Source organism: Thalassophryne amazonica, chromosome 3 (genome assembly GCF_902500255.1).
Source record: "Thalassophryne amazonica chromosome 3, fThaAma1.1, whole genome shotgun sequence".
Lineage (NCBI taxonomy): Eukaryota > Metazoa > Chordata > Actinopteri > Batrachoidiformes > Batrachoididae > Thalassophryne > Thalassophryne amazonica.
In genome coordinates this window covers 97054924-97074029 of record NC_047105.1, presented here as the reverse complement: position 1 = coordinate 97074029, position 19106 = coordinate 97054924, and the positions used below count along the sequence as shown (strand labels likewise).

Genomic DNA, 19106 nt, shown 5'->3' with positions numbered 1-19106 from the left:
ATTGTTATGGTATGGCACATACTGGCATAACTATAATCACTCATCAGAGAAACAGTGTTTTATCTGAGTTACATACTGACAGTAGAAACAATGACGACAAACCCACCTGATGTAAATGTGAGTTGTTAGGTAGCCCTGGTGTCCCTGGAATACTCCGCCCGTGCTTCCCATGAATGTTGTTAATAGCAGGCGACTTGGTCACCTTGGGTCTACCAGGTGCCCCTCCCCCTCCTCCTCCAAGCCCTCCTCCCCCACCTCCACTATTAATAGTGCTGGAGGCAGGAGAGCTTTTGCGCTTCTTGCCTTCCAAGCGGCCATCTACAGAGTGGTGGCTAAAATTGCCATGATGGTCAGATGAGGACTGGTGGTGGACAAAAGGGCCCAGGGACAGTGTGGAGTCACTACTGTTCATCACTACACTCATGCGTTTAATAGACTCTGCAGGGCTACCCGAAGGTGGACCTCGTGCAAGGGGGCCTGAGGAGCCTCCTGCTGAACTTCCAGAAGATTCAGCCTTGAGGCTGAGAGAATTGGTCCGCACACTGGGGCCACAGTTAATACCCACACTGTGGACACCACTGTGGGAGGAGGATAATGATAACGAGGAAGAAGGACCTAGCGAGCTGTGGTGGTATGCGCTCCCTGAGCTTCCGGCATTTGCACAGTTCTTCTTGAAAGGGGAAGAGGAGGAGGACTGGTTGGCGTTGTAAGAGGAGGATTCAGAGGAACCATGGGATGAAGAGAGAACAGAGCTGTTCTTTCTCTTCTTTCCCAAACTGAAGCTACTGCTGCTGCTGTTACTGTTGGCTCCACTGGTGCCCCCACTAGTAGAGTTGGGAATGACAGGTATGGAGGAACTGGAGATTTCTTTCGGCCTGGAGGATGACAACTGCTTGACGGTGCTGCTGGAGGAACGGGACTTGAATGGCCGGCCTGAGGGTAAGGAAGGAGCCGAGGAAGAGGACAAGTGGGCTGAAGGCATTTGCGGCGACGAAGACACTTGTCGGGCCTGCGTGGTGCCATAGGCCGGGTGCTCAGCCACACCTTGCGGGGAGCTGCGGGCATTTAAGGTGGTCCCATAAGAAAGCAGAGGTTTGCCCTCATAGGACTGATTATAAGGAGTCTGGGACAAAGTGGCAGGGGGGCCCAGGAAGCCTGAAGAGGGAGCGCTACCATGGGAATTTGTGCTTGTCCTATGGGTAGGAACAATGGAGGAAGTGTTCTCCAAGGCCAATGGGATTTTCCTGCAGGCGATAAACAAAAAAAATTAAAGAATCATATCTCTAAAGTAGTTTTTGTGGAGTCACTATGCCCCTGTGCAAGGTGTGTGTATGTGTGTGTGTGAGGGGTGCTACTTCCCTGTACCTAATTATGAAACACCCTTTGCCCATTTGTTAAGTGCCAGAATGCAGTGAGCATCATAGTTTAAAACTTGTTTTTTTTAACAAAGGTTCAAACTGTGTGACTGAGGTGATTAGAACTCTAGTACATAAATGATACAGTTGTGTTCAAAATAATAGCAGAATGTTTAAAAAGTGTGTAAAATCCCTAAAATAGCTTTTATTTCCATATTTGCAAATGCAAAGTGAACACTGCACATACTATTCCAAATCAAAACAAAATGGAAAAAAAAAATACTGAAAGTGACGAAAAATGAATATTAGGCTGCCCCCCCCCCCCCCCCCCCCCCCCAAAAAAAAAAAAAAAACAAGCAGTGTCTGGATTTTTTTGGTCATTCTGTGGCATTACCAAGGATGATGCAGCAAATGTTGTACATAGTGGTTGTCATGCAATTCTCTCTGAAAATGTGAGGAAAATGGTTCGTTGCAGACATTTTCAGAAGAACAGTGTACTTTAATTTAAAAGTTGATTGCAGAGGGGAAACATAAAGAAGTGCAGAAAATAATAGACTACTCAGCTAAAATGATCTCTCAAATGCTTTAAAATGCCAAACAAAGCCAGAAAGACATGGCAGAAAATGGAAAAACCACCATTCAAATGGATTACGGAATAGCCAGAGTGGCAAAGACTCAACCAATGATCACCTCCAGAGTGATCAAAGAAGGTCTAAAGTTAACTGTCCATTTCAAAATGAGCAAATATTTGCACAAAAACAATGAAGTTTATCAGTTTGAACATTAAATATTTTGTCTTTGTGGTGTATTCAATTGAATATAGTTTGAAGAGGATTTGCAAATCATTGTAATCTGTTTTTATTTACATTTTACACAACGTCCCAACTAGGGATGGGTATTGATAAGATTTTATCGCTACTGATGCCATTATCGATTCCGCTTATCGATCCGATTCCTTATCGATTCACTTATCGATACCCCTTGTGAATTTTCTGTGTACTAAAAGTAGGCTTTACAGGTTTTCTTTATCAACAACATTTTCATTTGGTCACTGGATCCTTGATCTCTGGACATAAATAAAAATAAATAAATCTGTAGTTTTGGTCAAAAGCATTTCCTTTCAGACATTTTGGCATGAATGTCTCTCCATACCTCTGAGCTGAGCTCAGCCAGCTGCTGCACATCAGCGCAGGACGTCTCTTTTTAGGAGGAAAAAACATTTTGATTGATTGCAGTTTGTATTACAACATTTGGAAAGAGGTGTCATTTGAGTTAAAGTGTTTCGCTTTAAATGTATTAATTCAGACTAGACACTATGGCTCTAACTTGACTTGGCAGAGAGCCGCGCAGCGTTTGGAGCTGTGTGAACAGAACAGAGGACGATTCTCGTTTCTTTCTCCCAACAAGACAGGAGTCCCAGTTAGTGACTTTAATCTGCACAAAAGTGACTCATGACTGACATATTCAGGGATGAAAGTGGTGAAAAACAAAAAAAGCTGAAACCCAAAACTACCCCCCAACACCACCAGCACGGAAATGTTTGAATTCTAGAAGCTCTGAAATGCAATCTGGGACTATACCAGACAATAAACAGCAGTGAGTGCAGCATCCATTTAGGTGAGAAAAAACCCCCCCAAAAAACAACTTTCCTTATTCAAATTCATTCCAGTAGTATTCTGCTTTTACTAGGATGCAGCAGTTTTCTAGCTTGGCAGAAACTGAAAAAATTAACAAATTGAAAATATGGTTTGAACGAAACAAGTTGTCATTAAACTTAAATAAAACAGGGATGAAGTGGAGGTGTAAGAGTCACCAGGTGTTCACAAGAAACACATTTATTTCTATATGTATTTATTTATTTTCATTGTTAGATGGTTTTATCTTTTCTGTTGTGTTTTGTTACATTAGGTTCTTTTTGTCTCTTTCTCTAAAATTGTATTGTAAAATTATTAGTCTATTATTATTGACTATTATTGTCTATTATGTAAACTATTATTATTGTTGCTATTATTATTAATATATGAATAAAAATAAATTTAAAAAATTACAATTTGGCTCTTACGACAACGAACGCTGATCCATTAATTATACAGAAAACAAATCAACACAAACGTGCTGATGCGAACAGCTAACACTGAAAACGGCATAGACATGCTAACGCGTTAGCATCGGCCCCGTTTTTAAGTTATAAAATACATCTATCAACTGTTTCACAAGACCATAACAGGTTGGTTTAACATAAAAATATTAAATATTATTCACAGACATATGCTCTTCAGGGTTTTAGTGGGGAAAATTAGGATAAAGCGAAATAAAACAATGAATCCACGAATCAGTAGATCGAAGCACTGCTTCGATCTGCGAATCACTGCTTCGATTGGTTCAAGGTTCAAATCAAAGACCCGCTGCAGGTCTGTAATCAATGTAGAGAAATCATCATTTTCCTGACAAACACCCCCAAAAACAACAGTCACTCAGAAGAACCGATATGGGAATCGTTAAGCAAAAAGCTTATTGATGTCGGTGGATCAAATCGTTTCTTAACAATACCTGAAAGGAACCAGTTCTCGATACCCATTCCTAGTCCCAACTTCACTGGAATTGGGGTTGTACAACTAAATATTAGTTCAGTGATTCACAGGAAAACTAACTGTTCAATTATTTTTAAGTTTATCAATCAATCCATTTTTTTTTTATATAGCGCCAAATCACAACAAACAGTTGCCCCAAGGTGCTTTATATTGTAAGGCAAGGCCATACAATAATGATGTAAAACCCCAACGGTCAAAACGACCCCCTGTGAGCAAGCACTTGGCTACGTGGGAAGGAAAAAACTCCCTTTTAACAGGAAGAAACCTCCAGCAGAACCAGGCTCAGGGAGGGGCAGTCTTCTGCTGGGACTGGTTGGGGCTGAGGGAGAGAACCAGGAAAAAGACATGCTGTGGAGGGGAGCAGAGATCGATCACTAATGATTAAATGCAGAGTGGTGCATACAGAGCAAAAAGAGAAAGAAAACAGTGCATCATGGGAACCCCCCCAGCAGTCTACGTCTATAGCAGCATAACTAAGGGATGGTTCAGGGTCACCTGATCCAGCCCTAACTATAAGCTTTAGCAAAAAGGAAAGTTTTAAGCCTAATCTTAAAAGTAGAGAGGGTGTCTGTCTCCCTGATCTGAATTGGGAGCTGGTTCCACAGGAGAGGAGCCTGAAAGCTGAAGGCTCTGCCTCCCATTCTACTCTTACAAACCCTAGGAACTACAAGTAAGCCTGCAGTCTGAGAGCGAAGCGCTCTATTGGGGTGATATGGTACTACGAGGTCCCTAAGATAAGATGGGACCTGATTATTCAAAACCTTATAAGTAAGAAGAAGAATTTTAAATTCTATTCTAGAATTAACAGGAAGCCAATGAAGAGAGGCCAATATGGGTGAGATATGCTCTCTCCTTCTAGTCCCCGTCAGCACTCTAGCTGCAGCATTTTGAATTAACTGAAGGCTTTTTAGGGAACTTTTAGGACAACCTGATAATAATGAATTACAATAGTCCAGCCTAGAGGAAATAAATGCATGAATTAGTTTTTCAGCATCACTCCGAGACAAGACCCTTCTGATTCTAGTTTATATAGTAAATGTTTAAGTTTGTAAAGAAAAATGTAGACACTGCTTTTTGAACAGCCTAATATTCCTTTTTCTTCACTTTCTGTAAAGTAATCAATTTGGTAAATGTTTCTTCATGTTTTGATTTGGAGTAGAATTTACAGTGTTCCCAATGCATATGCATGTAGGGAAGTAAAAGCTATTTTAAGGATTTTGAGTTTTACTCACTTTTTTAAAAAACACGCTGCTATTATTTTGAACACAAGTGTAGAAACACTGACTGGAAAAAAAAAAACTTGATATAAAATGAATACTTTCACCAGTAAATTATTGACTACACATTAAATTAATAAAGAGAGTGCATATATTTGTAACAATGATGTGCAAAGTGCACACTGAAGAAAAAGCATGTTGGGCACATCATTTGAAACAGTGCCGTTCAATACAGCACACATTGCTCAAGACACCACAGACCTCCAGCCAATACCCCCTGTGTCATAACCCAGTTCCCCTCTTAGGACCCCTTCACACATAACACGACACTGGGTAAAAGACACAGAAACCGGAAGAAAATCCACAAACAAAAACAAAATGGGGAACCGTGAAACATTCCACCTGCTGTCGGGAGGGACACACGGTCGGACAGGTGTGCACGATGCAGCGGCGACGGACACAGTGCAAGCAGCTGGAATGTGTTGCACCACATCACATTGCTGCTGTGGAGAAAAAATAAAAACCATACACCATAAAAAACACCGCAAGTTCTAATATTTAATCCCACTTATTGAGTGGACAATACAAGTATGAACCTTCTGTTCCTCTGTAGATGACCCATGGTCATACATGTACAGTCATGAAATGACATGAATGAAGCAGTGCACGCTTATTATGTCCAGCCGGCCCCCGCTCGTGTCCAGCGAGCAGGGTGCCGAAGGAGAGGACACAACATCATGTGGACCATAGCTCACATCGGGTGACGTGACATTCAGATCACCAGCTGAGTGCACACATGATCAGATGGTCCTTGTCACACGGAAGAGCCTGCTGGTATGTGCACTGAGCAGCCTCTCCAGCCTGTGGCAAAGGTGATATTTGTTTTTATGTATTTCCATATGAGGACAGCAGGCACATACGCCTCACAGCGTAGAGTTGTAAGGTCATGTACTTCAAAACACGGTACATGTTCTTCAGCTGTAACTCGCGTGTCCAGAGATAGTGAGGCACTTAGACAATTTTCACAACCAGCTTGAAAGTGGTCGCCTGCTCTCTATTTTCATGCTGGCTGCGCAAATGGCCCCACATTTTCTAAGTGTTCCGCAAGTGGTATTGGATGTTCATGTGTGGCACCTGTAATTTCGCCGACACCTGCTACGAGAGGGATCGAATGGGCACTTGCAGGGTACTCTCTGTCTTTCGGCTGCTGGTGTGCATGAATTGTTGTGGCGACACAAGGTGTTAGAGGCAGCTCTGATTTTCCACAAATGGCATACAAATTCCCTCTTCGTGCGCCATTCGGCCTCATTCGTGCTATGTGTGAAGGAGCCCTTAAAGGTTAAAGCAGGACTCAAAACTTACCCGTGACAAAGCAGCTCTACAAATGGAGATAGTAAACAGGCCTGTCTTTTGTATTTCAAATTTCTAGGGAAATACAAAAGATGCTTTGTTTAAAGGAAATCGTACATTACTCCCTCTGGTATGAAAGGGTTGGCAAAAGTTAAAATCAGTACCTGCTAATGCACATGTGTGTGACGTATATACTTTTTGGGTCAGAATTTATGGCTGCCCACTGCATTGGGATGTAGCACAAGATTTTAACCAGATGCTAACCCTTTGAGATCTGGCAGAATCAGGCTTGCACAGAGTAGGATGGCTGGTCTGTACCAATGTATTATGAGAGCAATAATTTTATATTTTATAATTTACATTTTAGTGATTAAGGGGCTAATCAGTGATGAAAGCACAAGGTAGCACAAAAACTTCTAGACCTTCGATGGTTAGGTAGATGGGACCAGAGAGGTTTATGTAAGGGTTTAAGACAACAAGAACCCTAATGCCAGGACCGAATACCAGAAGCCAACACAGGGAGTCTGAGGATTCACATGCCCTGAGATGCATTCTTATAACCAGTGATAAAAGTCAGGTAAAAAAGGTGTGTGTGTGTGTGAGACAGAGTAAGACAAATTTCAGTCAGAAATTCCTGCCCAGATCCCTGATACTGTTTACTCATGATGAAGAGCAGACATCAAGTGGCCTTTATCTGCAAGCACGTTCTATGCATGCTCATGGCACACCTCTGCATTATCAATGCAGTCTCAGTTAATTAAAAAAGTGATTTAAAACTTTTTATTTTTTAAAGACAGAAACACCACAATGAATACCACCTCTAAAATACTAATCTTTGCATTTAAACCATGAATTTGCACCAGACAATTCTATTTGAATTATCCTGTAATGAGAATTAAAATGAAGGAATTTAATCTTCAAATAACTAAATATCTAAACAAATAAAAAATAAAAATCTAGGCTTTATTAAAAGCAATTGTTTCGTAACGACGTAGATATTAATCTGCATTAAAATCTGACCAGGAACATTTGCTAAAATGTCAGAAAAACTAGGTTAAAACGTAACTGTTCATATGTAACAACAACAACAACAATAACAATAAATGTTTTCCATCTTTGATGGTTCAGTAAAAGCCTAAAACACATGGAACCTAAATGAACAGTAAATGGAACCAAACTGCACAAGAATTATGTAAATCAGATAATGAACTATGTTGTGAATTCTTCATGTTAAGACATTGGTATTACATGCTTTTGTTTTGAAGTCCCATTTTGAGGTGCATCACTCACTTCTGTGCTTTATTTTGGAATGTTGTTCGGGTGTATACAACCCCTGGCAAAAATTATGGAATCACCGGCCTCGGAGGATGTTCATTCAGTTGTTTAATTTTGTAGAAAAAAAGCAGATCACAGACATGACACAAAACTAAAGTCATTTCAAATGGCAACTTTCTGGCTTTAAGAAACACTATAAGAAATCAGGAAAAAAAAAATTGTGGCAGTCAGTAACGGTTACTTTTTTAGACCAAGCAGAGGGAAAAAAATATGGAATCACTCAATTCTGAGGAAAAAATTATGGAATCATGAAAAACAAAAGAACGCTCCAACACATCACTAGTATTTTGTTGCACCACCTTTGGCTTTTATAACAGCTTGCAGTCTCTGAGGCATGGACTTAATGAGTGACAAACAGTACTCTTCATCAATCTGGCTCCAACTTTCTCTGATTGCTGTTGCCAGATCAGCTTTGCAGGTTGGAGCCTTGTCATGGACCATTTTCTTCAACTTCCACCAAAGATTTTCAATTGGATTAAGATCCGGACTATTTGCAGGCCATGACATTGACCCTATGTGCCTTTTTGCAAGGAATGTTTTCACAGTTTTCGCTCTATGGCAAGATGCATTATCATCTTGAAAACTGATTTCATCATCCCCAAACATCCTTTCAATTGATGGGATAAGAAAAGTGTCCAAAATATCAACGTAAACTTGTGCATTTATTCAGGTTTTAGAATTCATCATAGTACAGAAACAGCATTAGTGAAGGTTACAAATGATCTTCTTATGGCCTCGGACAGTGGACTCATCTCTGTGCTTGTTCTGTTAGACCTCAGTGCTGCTTTTGATACTGTTGACCATAAAATTTTATTACAGAGATTAGAGCATGCCATAGGTATTAAAGGCACTGCGCTGCGGTGGTTTGAATCATATTTGTCTAATAGATTACAATTTGTTCATGTAAATGGGGAATCTTCTTCACAGACTAAAGTTAATTATGGAGTTCCACAAGGTTCTGTGCTAGGACCAATTTTATTCACTTTATACATGCTTCCCTTAGGCAGTATTATTAGACGGTATTGCTTAGATTTTCATTGTTACGCAGATGATACCCAGCTTTATCTATCCATGAAGCCAGAGGACACACACCAATTAGCTAAACTGCAGGATTGTCTTACAGACATAAAGACATGGATGACCTCTAATTTCCTGCTTTTAAACTCAGATAAAACTGAAGTTATTGTACTTGGCCCCACAAATCTTAGAAACATGGTGTCTAACCAGATCCTTACTCTGGATGGCATTACCCTGACCTCTAGTAATACTGTGAGAAATCTTGGAGTCATTTTTGATCAGGATATGTCATTCAAAGCGCATATTAAACAAATATGTAGGACTGCTTTTTTGCATTTACGCAATATCTCTAAAATCAGAAAGGTCTTGTCTCAGAGTGATGCTGAAAAACTAATTCATGCATTTATTTCCTCTAGACTGGACTATTGTAATTCATTATTATCAGGTTGTCCTAAAGTTCCCTAAAAAGCCTTCAGTTAATTCAAAATGCTGCAGCTAGAGTACTGACGGGGACTAGAAGGAGAGAGCATATCTCACCCATATTGGCCTCTCTTCATTGGCTTCCTGTTAATTCTAGAATAGAATTTAAAATTCTTCTTCTTACTTATAAGGTTTTGAATAATCAGGTCCCATCTTATCTTAGGGACCTCGTAGTACCATATCACCCCAATAGAGCGCTTCGCTCTCAGACTGCAGGCTTACTTGTAGTTCCTAGGGTTTGTAAGAGTAGAATGGGAGACAGAGCCTTCAGCTTTCAGGCTCCTCTCCTGTGGAACCAGCTCCCAATTCAGATCAGGGAGACAGACACCCTCTCTACTTTTAAGATTAGGCTTAAAACTTTCCTTTTTGCTAAAGCTTATAGTTAGGGCTGGATCAGGTGACCCTGAACCATCCCTTAGTTATGCTGCTATAGACGTAGACTGCTGGGGGGGTTCCCATGATGCACTGTTTCTTTCTCTTTTTGATCTGTATGCACCACTCTGCATTTAATCATTAGTGATCGATCTCTGCTCCCCTCCACAGCATGTCTTTTTCCTGGTTCTCTCCCTCAGCCCCAACCAGTCCCAGCAGAAGACTGCCCCTCCCTGAGCCTGGTTCTGCTGGAGGTTTCTTCCTGTTAAAAGGGAGTTTTTCCTTCCCATTGTAGCCAAGTGCTTGCTCACAGGGGGTCGTTTTGACCGTTGGGGTTTTACATAATTATTGTATGGCCTTGCCTTACAATATAAAGCGCCTTGGGGCAACTGTTTGTTGTGATTTGGCGCTATATAAAAAAATTGATTGATTGATTGATTGATGTAATGACAGCCATCTCCCCAGTGCCTTTACCTGACATGCAGCCCCATATCATCAATGACTATGGAAATTTACATGTTCTCTTCAGGCAGTCATCTTTAAATCTCATTGGAACGGCACCAAACAAAAGTTCCAGCATCATCACCTTGCCCAATGCAGATTCGAGATTCATCACTGAATATGACTTTCATCCAGTCATCCACAGTCCACGATTGCTTTTCCTTAGCCCATTGTAACCTTGTTTTTTTCTGTTTAGGTGTTAATGATGGCTTTCGTTTAGCTTTTCTGTATGTAAATCCCATTTCCTTTAGGTGGTTTCTTACAGTTCGGTCACAGACGTTGACTCCAGTTTCCTCCCATTCGTTCCTCATTTTTGTTGTGCATTTTCGATTTTTGAGACATATTGCTTTAAGTTTTCTGTCTTGACGCTTTGATGTCTTCCTTGGTCTACCAGTATGTTTGCCTTTAACAACCTTCCCATGTTGTTTGTATTTGGTCCAGAGTTTAGACACAGCTGATTGTGAACAACCAACATCTTTTGCAACATTGCGTGATGATTTACCCTCTTTTAAGGGTTTGATAATCCTCTCCTTTGTTTCAATTGACATCTCTCGTGTTGGAGCCATGATTCATGTCAGTCCACTTGGTGCAACAGCTCTCCAAGGTGTGATCACTCCTTTTTAGATGCAGACTAACGAGCAGATCTGATTTGATGCAGGTGTTAGTTTTGGGGATGAAAATTTACAGGGTGATTCCATAATTTATTCCTCAGAATTGAGTGAGTCCATATTTTTTTCCCTCTGCTTGGTCTAAAAAAGTAACCGTTACTGACTGCCACAATTTTTTTTTTCTTGATTTCTTATAGTGTTTCTTAAAGCCAGAAAGATGCCATTTGAAATGACTATAGTTCTGTGTCATGTCTGTGATCTGCTTTTTTTCTACAAAATTAAACAACTGAATGAACATCCTCCGAGGCCGGTGATTCCATAATTTTTGCCAGGGGTTGTATGTGGTAACCTCCAGTTTCAGCATGACTCCACGATGGTCACACAGCTGATCAGAAGTCACTGATGATGTGATTTTTTTTCGGTTCATTATGTTTCAGGGTAACTTTATCAGTGTGTGTGTGTGTGTGTGTGTGTTAGGAGCAGATTAGAGATACACTGTGAATCGTTCTGTTGGTCCTTAAGGTGAGTGTGTGTGAGTTAGCTCCTAGGTAGCTCAATGCTAATCTTAGCAAAGGTGATCCGTTGGGCCCAGTTATATTTTATATGTAGTTAGGAGCTGTTATTTAATACTGCTTCTGGTTGATTTATATTTACTTTAGTAACATTTGGATGTTTATTAGTTTCAGATGTGCATGTATTTCTGTTGAATTACTTAATACTCCGGCTCTGTTATTTACTGTTAATTTTAGAGCAATGTAAATTTGGATTAGTTGCACTAATGACATGTATTTTATTTGTATTTTTGTAGAAACTTCTGTCCAATGTCAAGTGTTCATTCTGCCAAACTCCATTCATTCAAAGTAAACTTCAACCTTATCTGATGACTGTGTGTCTTCTGACCGGAACTCAGTGGCGGTCAATTACATTAAATAGTGGGACAAATAATCAATTCCAGGTGACATACAGTGCATCTGGAAATTATTCACAGTGTTTCACTTTTTCCACTTTTTGTTATGTTACAGCCTTATTCCAAAATGGATGAAATTATTTTTTCCACCCAAATATCTGTAAAAAAAAACAAAAAAAAACAAATGTGAAAAAAGTTTTTTTTTTTTTTCCCATTTTTTTTTTTTAGAAGTTCAGGTCTTCCTAGAGCTGGCTGCCCATCTAAACTGAGCGATTGGTGGAGAAGGGCCTTAGTCAGGGAGGTGACCAAGGACCCGATGGTCACTCTGTCAGAGCTCCAGGATTCCTGTGTGGAGAGAGGAGAACCTTCCAGAAGCACAACCTTCTCTGCAGCAATCCAACAATCAGGCCTGTATGGTAGAGTGGTCAGACGGAAGCCATTCCTTAGTTAAAGGCAAATGGCAGCCCACCTGGAGTTTGCCAAAAGGCACCTGGAGGGGACTCAGACCATGAGAAATAAAGTTCTCTGGTCTGATGAGACAAAGACTGAACTCTTTGGGGTGAATGCCAGGCAACATGGTTGGAGGAAACCAGGCATCATCCTTACAGTGAAGCATGGTGGTGGCAGCAGCATGCTGTGGGGATGTTTTTCAGTGGCAGGAACTGGGAGATTAGTCAGGATTGAGGGAAAGATGAATGCAGTATTGTACAGAGACATCCTGGATGAAAACCTGCTCCAGAGCGCTCTTGATCTCAGACTGAGGCGACGGTTCACCATTCAGCAGGACAATGACCCTAAGCACACAGCCAAGATATCAAAGGAGTAGCTTCAGGACAACTCTGTGAATGTCCTTGAGTGGCCCAGCCAGAGCCCAGACATGAATCCTATTGAACATCTCTGGAGAGATCCAAAAATGGCTGTAGGCCAAAGATCCCCAGCCAACCTGATAGAGCTTGACAGGTGCTGCAAAACTGCCCAAAGATAGGTGCTGTTGTGCTGCTGCTTCACTCCCCCTCCCTTCCTGTCTCTTTTCTGGCTGACTCATGGAGCTGATTGGACTCACCTGTCTGCAATCATCCACACCTGTATTTATACCACTACTCTTCACTCACTCGGACGCCGGAAACTCAGTTGCCTTTGGGGTATTCTGGCCTCAGCTCTGTTCCTTGTACTTCTGATGTTCCATGATTTTTGCCTTCTGACCCTGTTCTCTTGTGTTTTCAGATTTTGGACTCATTCAGCCTGGTCAGCCACCTGGTCCTGCTCTGGCTCAGCTCCTTTGGAAGTGAACCCTCTCTGCAGTACACTGGCTCGTCTCTCCCTCCTTCAGTGCTTGGTTCATCTGTGCCTTTAATTTGGTTCTTTATTTACTCTCTAATAAATTGTTATATTTTTGCTACTCCGGTCTTTTTTCCTGCATACGAGTACAACCTCTGCCTTTGGTGTTTTCACCACAACAGGTGCACTAAGCTTGCGGCATCATATTCAAGAAGACTTGTAATTGCTGCCAAAGGTGCATCAACAAACTATTGAGCAAAGGCTGTGAATACTTACCTACAGGTGATTTCTTTGTTTTTTTGCTTTAATAACTTTGCAAAAAAAAAAAATCATGTCATTATGAGGCGTTGTGAGTAGAAATTCAAGAGAAAAAATGATTTCAATCCATTTTGGAATAAGTAACATAACATGTGGAAAAAGTGAAGTGCTATGAATACTTTCCAGAGGTACCGTACAATCCACCAATCAAATGACAAGGATCTAGTTAGGTTAGTTAAGTTGGGAAATAAAATGGAATGACACAGGGAAAAAATATCTAGGGGTTGGTAAGGTTAGACCTTATTTGTATGACGTGCCTTAACGCAGCTTTGCTGTGAATCAGTGATATATAAACTAAATAAACTGAAATTGAAAAACAACCCCACACCATGATGCTCCTACCTCTAAACTTCACTGTGATGATGTTTTTGGGGTGATGTGCAGTACCTTTTATGGTGTGTATTATGGCATCCAAAGAGCTCAGTTTAGGTCTCATCTGAACCAACTATATTCTCCCAGTATTTCAAAGGCTTGTCTATCTATCTATCTCCAACATGTTTTTTCTTCAGCAATGGAGTCTTGCATGGTGAGTGTGCATACAGGCCATTGGTGGTTGAGTGCATTATTTATTTTCTTTGAAACAGTTATACCCGCTAATTACACATCTTTCTGAAGTGGTCCTTGGCTCTTGGACAACTCTTATGATCATTCTTTTCAGTCGTCTTTCAGTAATCCTGCAAGAAGCAACTGGTCATGGCTGGTGAAATCATGTTCTTTCCACTTTCAGATTATGGCCCCAACAGTGCTCACTGGAACATTCAGAAGTTTAGAAATCCTTCTGTAACCACTGCCATTTGCAACAGTAAGGTTAGGTGAAGATCTCAAGAGAGCTATTTGCTTTTACCCATCATGAGATGTTTCATGTGTGACACCTTGGTGTGACACACCTTTATGTAGGCCATCAGTTGGGACTGAACCAGCTGATATTAATTTGCACTAACTGGCAGGATTGCTTTCTAATTACTGATAGATTTCAGCTGGTGTCTTGGCTTTCCTTGTCTTTTTGCACATCCCTTTCTTCAGGTGTTCAATACTTTTTCCTGCGACATTTCACATTATTACAGATAATTTATGGACATCTATCATTTGATTTCTTTGTATGCATGGATTACTTGGGTTGTTACCGACATCTAGCGAAAATTTCATGTCAATAGCACTTTTAGAAATATATTTACTGAGAAAAATGATGTGTTCAATACTTATTTTACCCGCTATATATAAAGCATTACAGCATGTTAAAAGAATGAGACACAAAAATTAGGACCCAAGACTACGATTATATCATACTGTGCATGTATCAAGTAGCAGTCCTTCAAATTTGTTTTTTATTTCTTTTCTTTTTTTTTGAGGAATGAGAATTAAATTTTGTGTAACTGAAAAAGACTTACTTCCACATTTGTGAGTTGACATGTTTGTCTGTCATGGTGGTTAAAGCACAACGCACTCTGTCCCAGTACCGGTCAAAGGAATAGCAGCCTCTTCCAAACAGTCGACTTCCAAAGGTACAGTACTGGGAACACAAAAGGGGAGAGTTAAAAATTTCTAAAAGTCGGGCAACATGCTTGCAGGAATCCACACACTTGCTGAAACTTATAAAATTGTGTTTAATTACAAACCAGTCATGTGGAATGAACTTACAGCTGCCGGACGTGGGTGATAACCTGAATAGTGACAGTCTAGTTTGTCTGCATTATCCTCCCGTTCCTCGTTTTCTCCCTCGTCACTGGAGGGTCGAGAAACACCATCAGCGGCAGTAGAGGGATGGTGTAGTGGCTCGTGCACCACAGCAGAGTCTCCAGGGGTACCACCTCCATGGCTGCTGTTTAATCTGACGGACACGGAAGGCGTCACGCATCACGTATCGGTCATCATTTACCATTTGTCGTTTAGCAGAATCATATCCACTTTTCAATGTCCAGCAACAAGAATGGGCTCAAAGACATTTTATCTTTAAACATTCCATCTATGCTGGAAGGCATGCTATATGTCAACTCATTCCTCACGTTAGAGCAGTGAAATTAAAACAATGGCAACATAGTACAGACACCACTGAATGAATCATCTAGATACAAATACCAGGAAATGAGAGCTAACATTCTAAAATGTCTTCTTATATTCCTGTTCCGATCACTAACACAAATGACTTTAGATTTTTACTAAGATGTCATTCGACTACGTTAGGAAGGGACTGTGTTACACAATAAAGAATGTACATGATGCATCAAGAGATGTGTACTGGGTTTTTCCCCCACCATATTAGTGTCTTGTATTATATATAGGTGGTACTGAATCTTTTGTGATTAAACATCTGCATGAACAAACTGATCAACCTCTGTAAATGTAACTGACAAATATGTATTTAATAAACATCAGTCCAATTATTTGCCACTGAAGATGTCGGATCAGAATTATTTTCTTTGTTGCACAGCTTCATGTGGCGACATACCACTGTGTGAAGTTTCAATGAAATCCATTAAGCAGCTGTGGAAGAGATGCACTTCTAAATTCAACACCAAATGATGCATGAATTCAACACAAAATTGCAATTATCTATACATGACGGTTGGACTGGAATTATTTTCCTTCATGCACACCATATAGTGTTCTACCATATAGTGAAGTTACATTCTAAGGAACAGGACTATGTCAATAAGCATTACTGGAATACAAGAAGTAGAGAGCAACACTTACCGGGGAAGACCAGGACCGTGAAATTTAGGCTTGCCAAGTGTCAAAGGATTAGTGGCATCTGGGACAGGACAGTTGCCCTGAGCCACCTGGTGGGCATCATGGGCAGCGGTGAGATGGGAGGAGGGGTGTGGGTCCCTGAGAGGGGGGTTTTGCTGAGAATGAGTTTGGTGGAGTTCTCGCTCCCTTTCCCGCTCCCTTGCTCTGCTCTTGTGCTCTGCCAGCAATGCGTCAAAGTGTTTCCTTCGCCCAGGGACTGCCCTCCGCTGGCCGAGGGAATGAGACTGAGGGGACAATGGAATGGTCAATGGGGAGAAGAACTGTTGTTCAGACAGAGATTTTGCTTTGGCCCTAGACTTGCATCCTTACATAAAAAAATAAAATAAATAAAATGGCCTAAGAATAAATAATTAAAACGGCCGAGAGGAAAGTGCCCTGTTACCTTGCATGTCAGCGATCGTGTGCATGGCTTCCGGTCTGTCATATCCAAAACACCACAGTGGATATCTGGATTGAACTCTCGTTCTAAACACATGGGAGACAGAAGTAACAAGAAGTGCTTTTTGGCTAATCAAAAAAAAGAGAGAGAGAGAGAAAACTGCCGTTTTTTTGACTCATCAAACTGATCAACTGACTCATCAAAAAAATGCCTTTATCTGGACAGGTCTTACTGGATTCAATTAGAGTTCTGATCTATCATCAACAGGGCACACAAAAGATTTATCATCAATACATCTTTTGAGGAAATGAATGGGGAAAAAGCCATAGGCCACCCTTCCAGGAACATCACCGCACCTCATCTAAACACCTAAATCACTTCATTTTCTGCCACTTATCTGTGTCCGGATCCTGGTGGCAACTGACCAAGCCTCTCACCTCACACTTCCCTATCCATGGCCAAGTCCTCTAACTCTTCCTGGGGGGTCTCGAGATGCTCCCAAGACAGCTGGGAAATACATTCACTCCTGCATGTCCTGGGTCTTCCCCACGGCTTCCTCCCAGTTGGACATGCCTGCAAGACCTCCCTAGGGAGAAGCCTAGATGCCTGAACCACCTCAGATGGCTTCTTTGGATGCAAAGAAGCAGCGGCTCTAATTCTAAATCTGAACCTACAATTTACTGCCCAGCCCTACTTCCCGATTCTCATTTTCATTTCTGTTAGTTGTCTTTCATTAATGTATCACAGTCATGACCTGCTCATGCTAGTGAATAGAAACAGAAAAAAAATGAATTCAATTGACTTACTGAGAGACAATCAGTATTTGGACAGTTCTCATTTGATTTAGAGAAAAACATATAATACAGAAGTAAATTACTCCTGTTACTATTACTAAAAGTCACATTAAGTACAACATTTAAGTACTCTGATCTAAGAAATTTCCACCTACACTCACCACATCCATACACCTCCTCTTTGGCCTCCTTGCTTTGTCCTGCTTGACAATTCCATCCTCAGCACCCTTCCCCTGATACACCTTTCACACAACCTCTACATGTGCCCAAAACAACACACCTCTGTTCTTGTCTTCAAATGGTCCTATGTGTGCTGTTCCTGTGATGCCCATTTCTAATTCTGTCCATCCTCATTAATCCAAAGGAAAACCGCACCATTTTCAACTCTGCTTGTGTTTTCTATCCTGTAATCTTATTTGTCACTTTATTTACTGCTCTGCATGCCACAGAAGGTGCATATTGCATATTTGAAGTGTAGAATGTGACCACATGATTTCAGAGACTGCTGCTGCATTCACATCAGCTGTAAGAGACAGACGGTAAACCGGATGTTCCATTGCTTTCAATGAGCTGTTGATGTAAAAATTTCGTCACCTTTGGCTGTAAGAGTGGCAGCCGTGCATCGCAACAGCACTTGACGTCAAAAGTTAAACTTTTTCTACTTTTGCAGCTTACTGTAGCAACAAGGACAAACCCAGTGTTGTTTTATCTTTAATGAGGATAAAAAACAGATAGCGAGAGATAGATTATTTAAGTGCAGAGAATCACCAGGTTTTAATCAGGTAAATATGAATAATTTGTGTGATTCTGCAAAGAAATTAATCTACTTCACAAAAAGCTAACTTTTTAAGCTGTCATCAGACGAAGTGCTTCTCCTTTTAATTATAAGCCTGTGCAAAACTCTAAAACTCAGTTTTATCTTTCAATTACATAAAGTATTGTCCATGTCGCTACCATTGGAAATTGACAGACTTGACTGGATTCCCAGTTTCTGGGTCTCCACATTAAGGAGGACCTGACCTAGAGCACTAACACCACTGGTGTCATTAAGACAGCAAAGCCTGCACTTCCTGAGAATACTCAGGAAGAACCATGTGACACAAAAACGGCTCCTGTTCTTTTACTGTTGCTCTATAGAGAGCATCCTGAAATACTGCATCTGTGTGTGGTTTGCCAGCTGCACAGTCGCTGAGAGGAAGGCGTTCCAGAGGGTGCTTAACTCTGCCCAGAAGAGCACTGGTTGCCCTCTCCCCTCTCTAGAAGATCTACACAGTACCTGCTGCCTCAGAAGAGCCCAAAACATTTTATAAGATCCAGCGCATCTTGGACACTTTGTTAGAACTCCTGCTCTCAGACAAATGGTGAGAAACAATAAAAACCTGGACTAATAGATTAGAAAATACTTTTTATCCCCAAAACATAATGAACACTGAAATGAACCAAACTGCACAAAAATATGATATAAATCACAAATGTACTATTTTTCTGTACAATGAGACAAAATAATCAATGCCACTTGACAAACAACCTACCAAGTAAATAAAGAGGACCTATTTAGGTGTTTTATAAAGGCCACTTAAAAAGCAGTTATAAAGTATCCTAAACTGTTTTAATAAATAAATAAATAAATACAATTTGACACCAGGTTGAAAAAAAAAATACAGAGTAAATGTGGCCTTAGTGGCTTTTCAGAAGATCTCCAGACCACATAGGTTCAGGTTATTAATGCCTGAAGGTTTACCATTTCAGTGTAAAAAATTTAAAAAGTCTACACTGTAGACCTTTTTTAATTTTATAGGTCTCTCACCAACCTGTACAGTTATTGTGACTCACCTTTGTAGACCTGACCAACAAGA

At 40.7% G+C, this 19106-nt stretch overlaps 1 protein-coding gene across 1 annotated transcript in view; it reads right to left on the bottom strand.

The window, feature by feature from the left end:
• The window catches only part of LOC117507312 (ataxin-7-like), a 114432-nt gene that overhangs the window by 13064 nt on the left and 82262 nt on the right, over positions 1-19106 (bottom strand). Inside the window, exons 6-10 of the mRNA XM_034167156.1 lie at positions 16460-16542; positions 16021-16301; positions 14968-15157; positions 14718-14839; positions 107-1244 (exon numbers count right to left, since the gene is read on the bottom strand). Coding sequence (XP_034023047.1) covers positions 107-1244; positions 14718-14839; positions 14968-15157; positions 16021-16301; positions 16460-16542 — 1814 coding nt within the window. The remainder of the gene's footprint in view (positions 1-106; positions 1245-14717; positions 14840-14967; positions 15158-16020; positions 16302-16459; positions 16543-19106) is intronic.